This window comes from Sinocyclocheilus rhinocerous, unplaced genomic scaffold, assembly GCF_001515625.1.
Source record: "Sinocyclocheilus rhinocerous isolate Xijiao unplaced genomic scaffold, SAMN03320098_v1.1 scaffold4997, whole genome shotgun sequence".
Taxonomy (NCBI): Eukaryota; Metazoa; Chordata; class Actinopteri; order Cypriniformes; family Cyprinidae; genus Sinocyclocheilus; species Sinocyclocheilus rhinocerous.
Window position 1 is genome coordinate 71558 of NW_015629577.1, and position 10143 is coordinate 81700.

At 38.6% G+C, this 10143-nt stretch overlaps 1 protein-coding gene across 2 annotated transcripts in view; it reads left to right on the forward strand.

Moving 5' to 3' along the window:
• The window catches only part of LOC107739367 (DNA helicase INO80-like), a 46749-nt gene extending 36612 nt beyond the window's left edge, over positions 1-10137 (forward strand). Inside the window, exons 28-37 of one of the 2 annotated variants that reach the window (XM_016551463.1) lie at positions 1107-1234; positions 3264-3358; positions 3725-3797; positions 5176-5334; positions 5756-5858; positions 5967-6055; positions 6703-6864; positions 7228-7387; positions 8161-8379; positions 8463-10137. In XM_016551463.1, the coding sequence (XP_016406949.1) occupies positions 1107-1234; positions 3264-3358; positions 3725-3797; positions 5176-5334; positions 5756-5858; positions 5967-6055; positions 6703-6864; positions 7228-7387; positions 8161-8379; positions 8463-8665 (1391 nt within the window). In that variant the 3' untranslated portion in view covers positions 8666-10137. The remainder of the gene's footprint in view (positions 1-1106; positions 1235-3263; positions 3359-3724; positions 3798-5175; positions 5335-5755; positions 5859-5966; positions 6056-6702; positions 6865-7227; positions 7388-8160; positions 8380-8462) is intronic. The other variant, XM_016551464.1, reaches the window with a different exon arrangement.
• The last annotated feature ends 6 nt before the right edge of the window (positions 10138-10143 follow it).

A 10143-nucleotide genomic window follows, 5' to 3' on the forward strand; every position in this document is an offset into this window, starting at 1 on the left:
CCAAATATTCAGATGTGTGCAACGCATTTTATGGAGGACTGTTTCCTGATCCTGGGAGAGTAGACTACAATGCCTGCTGTTCTGACTCACAGACTGTAAGTACGTTTTTTATATATTAAGAATTTGCCACTGACGAGATTCAAATGCGAGTTTTGGGCAGTGTAGAGTAGCGCTTGTTGTTTGTCGTTTGTCTGATCACAAATGAAGAGATGGTTTTATGTTTACACGGCGCGATGCAACGCAACGTGTAAAAAGACAGTATAAGTCACTATAATCCGTAATTATGTCCCCACTGAATGCTACAAATGCCTCGTTTGTAATGGGTTTTACTGGTCTTTTGTCTCGTCACACCGGGACACGGCATCACAGTATGGTAAGGGGCGTAACATTTCCGTCACATGCTTGAGGTATTTGGCCAATCACAACGCACTGGATAGCTGGCCAATCAGCGTACACCTCGCTTTTCAGAACGATGAGCTTTGTAAAAATCGACGCGTTTCAGAAAGGCGGGGCATAGAGGAGAAACAATAATGCACAGTATGTGGAAAATAATGTGTTTTTGGAATGAATATCGACGCGTTTCAGAAAGGCGGGGCATAGAGGAGAAACAATAATGTACAGAATGTGGAACATAATGTGTTTTTGAACCTTAAAACGCATAAACACTTTTCATTACACCAAATACACAAAATAATGTTCTTTTTTTATCAACGTCATATGACCCCTTTAAGTAATTTTTTTCCCCCACTTAACAAATCTTTTCACTTTTATGCTCAGTTGTTCATGATATCATAAAACAAACATATTGAAAGAACTTTACAATAGATCTGTAACTAATTTTGTTGCTGAGAGTGGGATTTCTGTCATCGGTAAGTGAGGAGCAGGAAATGGAAAACCCGGAGCGGAGCTAGAGTGGAGTGATTATGGAACGCTTTGAGCAGGGAGGGGAAATTGCTGTCACTCCACAAGCTTATTCATTATATTGCTTTGATTTATCTAATCAGCTCCATTCCGACAGTGTGGGATACAGTTTTGATCTTGTGAGTTGACGCATTATTTACCATTTCTCAGTGTTTTGAACTGCTTTTCTCCTATTTGTTCTTCAGACAAAGAGTCTCTGATCACAGACAGTGGGAAGCTTCACACTCTAGACCTGCTGCTGACTCGACTGAAGTCCCATGGCCACCGAGTTCTCATCTACTCTCAGATGACCCGCATGATAGACCTTTTAGAGGTGAGTGCTTCCAGGAACTTCTCACAGTCGGTGACTGACAGCTCTGTGGCCTGTGAATATTATGTAGCTACGTTGTGTCATTGTGACATGTTTTTTCCTTTAACCTTCAACCGTTCCTTCATGTCCACAGAAATCAGTCTGTACTGAAGCAATTGTAGATATCTGAGGTCACGCTGTACATGTTTTTGTTTACCTGTTCGTTGTACTTTGAGTGTTAATCCCACAAAAGGAGAGCTGGCTAAATTTGATCAAGCATTGTGAAAGGAATGTTTGCTGTTAAATAGCCTCATATTGTTAAAGCTGGACAAAAGCTGAGAGAAGAGAACTGGAGGAAACAATCACTTTTTCCAGAGGCACACAGTTGTTTGCCACATGTTCAGCAGCAAGCCAAACATGGAGCTAAAAGTAGAAGCCTCCAATAACATTGTCAACATAGTCCTACACAACAGCGCTCATAGTCTACTCTAGAAACACCTTCTTAGAGTCAATACGAATTCCTTCCGATTCATTTTGGCTTAAGTGTTTTTCATGGCAGTCTCTTTAAAGTCTGATTACGTAGATTCGACTTCCTTTATTTGTGAAGTAGTTGGTCTATAGAAAATGTTAAGCATGGAAAAACATTGCATCAAACTTTGGGTTTGATTGGCCATTAGTTTTGGCATAGACATGTATATCTACACCTTATATTTTTACTTTAAGTCAACATTAAAATCTTGATTGATCCTATTTTCTTTTTGGATACACATTCCTGGTCTTATTGTGAACGATTCATCAGTGCACGCAATTCAAAAGAAAAAAATGTTTGGCTTTACATTCTTTCATCAAAATGTAATAACTCACCCCGCCTCTGAAATGACTTTCCTTTTCAGCTGGCATCACATATTTGTCTTATTTTTCAACCCCTCTAGTTTGTGATGGATAATATATTATTCACAATGTCCTGCTCTTTGAATAGAAATATGTCACAATATATATAACCATTCTAGTTTCATAATGTGTATAATAAACTTTTCAAACAAGGGAGCCCTTCCTAAAATATAAAGGAAGCTATATATTTTCATTTATAAAGACCTATATAATATAACTAATTTTATTCAAAACAAGTTGCAAAGTATATGTATCCAAAATTAAATAATTGCCACTGAAATTAAATATAATAATATAAACCAGAAGATATTTATCGGTTTTTTTTTTTTCTGTTAAAATGTTTAAATCATTCAAATGTTTTAAAAACATTAAACAATGTTTAATTTCCATCTTAAGTTAATATGTTAACTTTGACAGGAATGCATTTCCCCCTAAGTTTTCTGCGGACACCCTAGAGCCCTTCGTAGGTCCCTGGAACCCCGTTTGAAAACCCCTGCTCTGAATCAGTGTATTCTCTGTGCAAAAGCTGAAGATTGTCAAGTCTTGTTTCCTTTGATATTGTGTCTCTCCAAGCAGATCCCCTTGAGTGTTTTGGTCAAGTTTTTTTTTTATTATGTGTTCATTAGCTTAACTCCCTCTTGAGGTCTGTTCAAGCATTTTCCGGGCTTTATTCCTAAGTCTCAGGCTAAATCATGCTATGTTGAAGTAATATTCTCAGCGGTGTAATGCAGTTTAAGATGGTCCTATTTGTTCCTTACAGCTGCAGAGAAGCTTGGGATTTGTGATCTAATGTTACTTCAGGCTGGAACAAAGTCCTAATCAAAGACATTTAATGTCAGAGAGTGCTAATGCTCACTTCATACGGTCCAGATGTGCTTTTGGGAGGCCATCCAGTGGAGTCGTAGGCCCGATGGAGTCGAGACTTCACTCTGGGTGGCATAGGAGAGTGGGAGGTCATCTGAGAAGTCTCTGAGAAGAGTCTGCAATGCTAATGAAGATCTGTGGTGGTGTGTTCAGGGGGACATTATTAAAAAACCAGCCCTGCAGATTTTATGAGAGGATTAAAGTGAAATAGACACACCAGTTTCACTTTCATCGTTGACTTGTTTGCCTGCATGATTTTCCATTTTCTTACTTGAAATGTTTCTCAACTGTCCTGCAGGAGTACATGGTGTACCGCAAGCATACTTACATGAGACTGGATGGTTCATCCAAGATTTCGGAGCGGCGGGACATGGTGGCTGACTTCCAGAGCCGGTGAGTTTTTAGCTAGTTTTCAGTGGCCTGACTGCAAGGATTGAAAAGGAGACGCACACGTCCGTAAGCGCCCGTATCTTCTTAAACCTAATTGGGGCTTGTTTTTCCAAAATGTCACCAAGCGTAAATTCCAGGGTTTTGCGCTCTCTTCTCTTTCCCCACCCTTCCTCACGGGGTCTGGTTTGCATTAGCTCAGCTCTCTGTGGGTGCAGTGGGCTCTGGTTTTTATTTTCTAGAGGAGTGTGCTGTATATTGAAACGTCTCTCTGTGTAAATCCTGGGCAGTTGGGCAGGCCCCTTAAAGAGCACGATCTGCCCCCGCTTTATTTGCTTTCTCTCACTGTTCTGGTCTCCCCTCCCTTTGCAGGACGGATATTTTTGTCTTCCTCCTCAGTACCAGAGCCGGAGGCCTGGGGATCAACCTGACAGCTGCAGACACGGTGAGGCCGTAGCCCATCAGCACATCATGATTACCAGATCGCCTTCCCCCCACCAGAGGCCATGAGAACGGCCTCTAATATTGTATGAACTCAAGACAATTAGCAGTCATGTAATAATAGCTGCTGAACTCGTTGACCTTAACATGAACACTTTGAAGCTTCAACCAAATGGTCAGCATGTATCATGACCAACCACAGTTTGTTTTGTTTAGGGGCGGGTGAATCTGAAATGGCAATAATAGAAAGGTATTAAATAAATAAACAAATTACGGTGCAGCAGTCTCTGTAAGCGGTTACACAGAAAACTCGAAAAATTTAACATTTCAAATGTTCAGTTTGTGTAGACAGAATAGAATCAGAATGAATTATAAAAAAAATAAGAACTGATTATTTGACAACTCAGAAAACTGTGAAACTCTGCAAAGTGCTCAGCAAAATGTGCAGTTCATCTTGAGGATATCTAGTTTACTTGCTTGCTACTACATGCATGTTACATATATCTCTGATATATATGCAAAATATATGTGTGTAAAATTAAATAACCGGCTTTTATGTTGTCACTTTACTGAAATTAAAGAATATTATTTTATATTATCTGGAAAATATTTACTTTACTTTTTACTGTTTAAAACCATGTATAAAATATTAAAGTAATAAAAATGTTTTGAAAATCATTGCATTAAACATAATTAATTTATTAAATTAACATGTTAACTTTGACAGCCATAATGGAATTAATGAAGAAAATGCTTTTTAACAAAGTTTTTAATTAAAATTTTTTACTGAATGAACACCATCAAACTAAAGCTCTTTGATAGAACATAAAGAACTGTTTTCACATGTTGTATTGTTAAATGTTGAGAAGAATATTTAAATTAATATATAAAATATTTGAATATTTGGTTTAATTTGGAATTCTCGTCAACTAAATTGTCATTTTCATCAGCTAAAATTAGATGCCATTTTAGTCTGTGTAAAATGAATAAGACATGACAAAATATTGGATAATTTAATAAACATACAACTGTAAAAATAATAATAATAATAATACTCTGCTCACTGTATCAGCCCGGTACCTTGTTAACATGTCTTTTTGAAGCAGACTAAATAAAAAAAAAACTTCTGTGCTCTTACACCCAGATTGAGTCAGCCAGTCATATAAGAGCATGCCAGATTACAGAAAATACTTTTCAATTTTGTGTACAATAATGCATCAGATGGTCAGTGAATTGACTATGGAGGTGTTCAGTCTGAGACATAAACATTATTTGAATTATATGTGCAAGAACTAAAAATGCCATCTGTGGAATAGCCATGAATGAGTTCATAAGAGGAGATCATTTCATGTGACTAAGGTAGCCATTTCCTCTTTTTCCAGGTTATCTTCTACGACAGTGACTGGAACCCCACAGTTGACCAGCAAGCTATGGATCGAGCCCACAGACTAGGACAAACCAAGCAGGTCACTGTCTATCGGCTTATTTGCAAAGGGACAATTGAGGAACGCATCCTACAGAGAGCCAAAGAAAAGAGTGAGGTTAGTACACAGCATCGAGTCCCTTCCTTGGGCCAGAAGGTTACACAAAATAAAATGTAGCACTTAATTCAGCTAATACTGCAATGGTTAGACAAATTACCCCTTTTTCCCTCATAGCTTACATCATCCGTTACAAAAACTATATTTATTTAAATGTCAAACCTCAGAAGAGTCTTTGCAGTGACAAGGGGGTTAAAGGAATATTTAGCCCATGGTTTTAACTGCAGTTACAACTAATTATACTGTAATTGCATATGTGCTCTAAACATTCACATGTAGTCCGGGATGTCTGTATCAACACATCATTATAGTCAGTATATGTTTCCAAGAGTCAAATTTTCTCCTCTTTCTGCTCTTACTGATTTGATTTATTTATTCTCTGTCTCAATAATCACTTTCTGCTGTGGGATCTGCACTTCAGATTCAGAGGATGGTAATATCAGGAGGAAATTTTAAACCTGACACCCTGAAACCCAAAGAGGTGGTCAGCTTGCTGCTGGATGATGAGGAGCTGGAGAAAAAATGTGAGTTACCACTCCGTTTATGATAATAAATGCATATGTATAATCTAAGTTAGTAAATGAATTAATTGCTTGGCTCTGATTGGATGGTTTGGTTGTGTTTCCGGGCAGTGCGTTTACGGCAGGAAGAGAAACGGCAGCTGGAGGAGGGCAGGAAGGGGAAAGAGCGGAAGAGGAAGAGGGAGAAGTATGCAGAAAGGGTAAGTTCCCTCGTAGAGGTATAAAGTGATGAAGAATCTACTTCCTGTGCAGTGGTGTTCAACAATAGTAATATATATTTTTCAAAAAACAAAAATAAATATATATATATATATATATATATATATCAATAAATGTCCTTGTGGTAAAGAATATAGTTGTGCACTAGATCAGTGTTGTTATTGTTAACTAAAACTAAAAAAAAAAATTGGTAATTAAAATACATTTTAAATATATATATATATATGTATTAGATGAAAAACTTAAACATTAGAACTTAGCAACTAACTGAAGTAAGTTGAAATAAAGACAAATTAAAGCTAAATCAAACTATTAAAAAAAACTACTAAAAATGACAGGACCAATCAAAATTACTGAAACTTAAATTAACCACTTAACACAAAATATCAAATTAAACCTTATTCGAAATGTAAATAATATAATAGTATGTAAATTATACAAAAATAGCACTGCTTTATATTCATTACCACAAGGATTTCTTTTTTACTGTAAAGATTTTCTATAAGGTTCCTGATGTAGAAATCCATATACAAATTATAACAAATTATTTTGTAGGTGATCATCAAGAAAATGCCCTAATTGCCATTGTTTATCTGTCCTCTTTCCCTGCATCCCACTTATTTTAAAGAAGAGAAAGGAGGATGACCCAGACTCTAAGAGGAAGAAAGAAGGAGTGAATGTAGTCATCCCTTTTGTCCCATCTGCAGACAACTCCAATCTGTCGGCAGATGGAGAAGACTCGTTCATCAGTGTGGACATGGACTCTGCCATGCCCAGCCCCTTCAGTGAGGTAAGAGTGCATGAGACTCTACTCGTATGCACTTCCTGTACAGGATTGAACTATGTGATCCTGATAATGTTTTATTGAATTGCAGAGGTCATGATGACAGGAAGAATTATAGTACAGTGCTGGTCCTGTAATGACATTTCTTTAGCTGATGAGTCCACAAAACAATAATATGAGAACTTTCCCAAAGAACAGATGATTTCTATAGAGATACTATGCCATTGGCAACACACATTCTCATTTACTTGCCATATTGATCTCACGCCGCTCTTCCTCCTCCTCGTCCATCTTCTGGTCCTGCTGTCTTTCCTTCGTGGTGCTGTCCCTCTGTCCCCGTTTCACCCCCAGAACTATGTGTCTCTGCAGATCTCGCTGAGCAGTGAGCTCCAGCCCAGCTCCATTCCTGCAGACGAAAGCAGCAGCGACATGCTGGTAATTGTGGACGAACCCGTGTCTTCTGCTCCACAGACCCGTGCCACCAACTCTCCCGCTTCTATCTCCGGCTCTGTGTCTGACACGATGAATGGTGGGTGCCTTTGTTTTAACTCTTGTTAGTTTTTAATTACATTCAGACTTGTGTAGCTCACAGAAAGCTTTGTTGTATTTCATACATTAAGCCTTTTTTTTTCAGCCAAAACACCTACATTTGCTACAACTTCTTGCTTCTCTGGTCTTATACATGTGTTCATTGGGGATTATTGCTTTACTGTTCAAATCCCTGAATACAGTTTAACAGGGTCACATTTAGCACAGATCTGGCTGCCTTCCTGTCGAGTGATGAGCAGTGCTAATAAGCAGTGTTGCAGTCTAGGCCATAAAGCTGAGAGTGCAGAGGTTTGTGGGATTGAGCTTGCCTGTGAAACACGAGCAGAACTGTGGCTATGAAGGAGACATGGTGTGCGTGAGTCTGGGCCGCAGTGGCTCAGACAGCCTCGGCATGCAACCTCACAATAAACTGATGATTAGAGGAAAAATGGCAAACTCCGACAATTTAGAAGAAACATATTGATTGATAATCTGTTAAATAGTCGTGAAATCATATTTTGAGGGTACACTACCAAGTTTGGGGTTGGTAATTTTATTGAGGTTTTTGAAAGAAATCTTTTATGCTCACCAAGGCTACATTTATTTGATCAAAAATACAGTACAAACAGTATTATTGTGAAATATTTTTTACAATTTAAAACAACTGTTTTCCATTTTAATATATTAAAATGTAATTTGGCCCTGTGATGGAAAAGCTGAATTTTCAGAAGCCATGGATCGTAACCCATTTCATCATACATGACTCTCTCTCAGGTGTCTCCTCCCAAGATATATCCAGTCCAGGCAGGGGAAGGTCCAGTCGGAGTCGAGGACGACCCAAAGGCTCTGGAGGAGCCGGGAAGTCTTCTGTGAGAAAGGGAAGAGGACGGAAGTCCACCGCAGGCAGTGCTGCAGCCATGGCGGGGGCGATGGCAGGGGCGGCAGCCGCGTCTGCAGCTGCATATGCCGCATACGGCTACAGTGTGTCCAAAGGTAACAGATTCGACTTTGACTAACAGAACTCCTGGTGAAAAGGTCTATAACAGTTCATCTATTGTTAATCAACCCTCTTCCAGGTATTCCAGCAGCTGGCTCCTTACAACCGGCTCTTATTCGGTCTTCAACCACACCTGCCTTTGTTCCAGCTGGCACCTCCTCCCCCCAGGCTAAAGGAAGCGCTGTGTCCACCAACTCACAGACTTTAGCACACGGCAGTTCACAAAGCCAACACAACGCCACTAAGAGAGCCAAAGGACCCAGCAACCACAGTGGGCGGTAGCAGCTTGTGAATGTTCGCTTTTTGATTGTAGCATGGCCAGTACATTTTCAGTCCAAGGTTGATGATTCTCACGCTTACGATGTTGAGCCTTGCTTACACCGCAAACCCTACTGTCACTGGGAAACCCGACCTGATGCACACCCCAATTTAGCATCCATTTTGGGTGCTGGTGAGCAGTATGGGAGGTTGCGCACTTCCCTAAAAGCCTAAACAAAGTCACTTTCCATTGAGAATTTGATCTTCTGAATATGAAATTTAACTAATTGTTCCTTATGTACAGAAAATAGCCATTGTAAAGGTTGACAAAAGAGTTAGTTATTCCAGTGCCAGCTCTATTTTTTGGTTTTCTGATGAGCAAGTGAGCAAAGGGCAGCAGGGCCAAATGAAGGAACCAAGATTTTTCTTCATCTTCTGGTGCTGATCATGAGATGCTCGGCATCATTATGAGCAGAGATGAGTTGAAATGGGAACGGGGAAGGAATGTTGGTTGTTGAACACCCTCTTGAACCAAGTCTTTACCTTGAACACATAGGAACAGATAAGACTGCTTTTGTAAGATTGCGCTTATTTTTGTAGGACAGACTCGTTGACATTTGTTCAGTTTAAATACCAAATGGCCTTCTTTCTGTTTATTTGCTGCAAATTCAAAGATTTTGGCTTAAATGCTAATATATATTTTCTCTTGGGAAGAATAAAAGAAATCAATGTTTTTTGTAGTAAATGCAATTGAAAAATGTCTGAAGTGAGTGCTGCTCGAAAAACGTCACAGCTCAGATTGTGACTTAAAATGCTTGGATGTGAAATGTATCATAGCTTAAGTTAAAACCTGGTAATTTATGATGATCTGTGCTAGTTGTAAATTGTATCAAAGCAGTTTTATTTTTAAATAACATGATGAAAAGTCCATAATTTTGTTGCATCTGTGACCTATGGCTGTGGTTTTAAGGAAGGCCATTTATGGGTTTATTTTGTCGGTAAAAGTGATGATAAATGTCCTATGTAAATACTTCAAGGGTATCGTCCTTTTCAAAGTTCTCCATTTCCCCCAATTGCTTGTCTATTTTTATAGGTCAGTGTAAATACCTGGAGAAAAACCCAAATGGTCCTTTTACTAACTTGGAGAAAAACGAAATAAACATTCAGTGATTTGAAATTTTCACTGTGGGATAATTTCTTTCTGCTGAATCTTTCAAAACCCCGTCTGATTTTAAAATGCAAGTCTACTCCAGTTAAATCTTTTGACCTTTGCCATTTTGTTCTCACAAGTTCAAATGTCTTTCTTACATATTCAACAAAGATACCAACTTTTCACACCAAACACACTTGACAATCAGGTCACAGGTTCTCTTTTAGGTTTTAATGTGCAAAAGGAAAACAATCATAATGGCTTAACAGTATTCTGCTTCAGTGCAAATTAAAATGGAAGTGTATTGAGGTTTCATGCCCACATATAAAAAAAAAAAAAAAAAAAAAGAAAA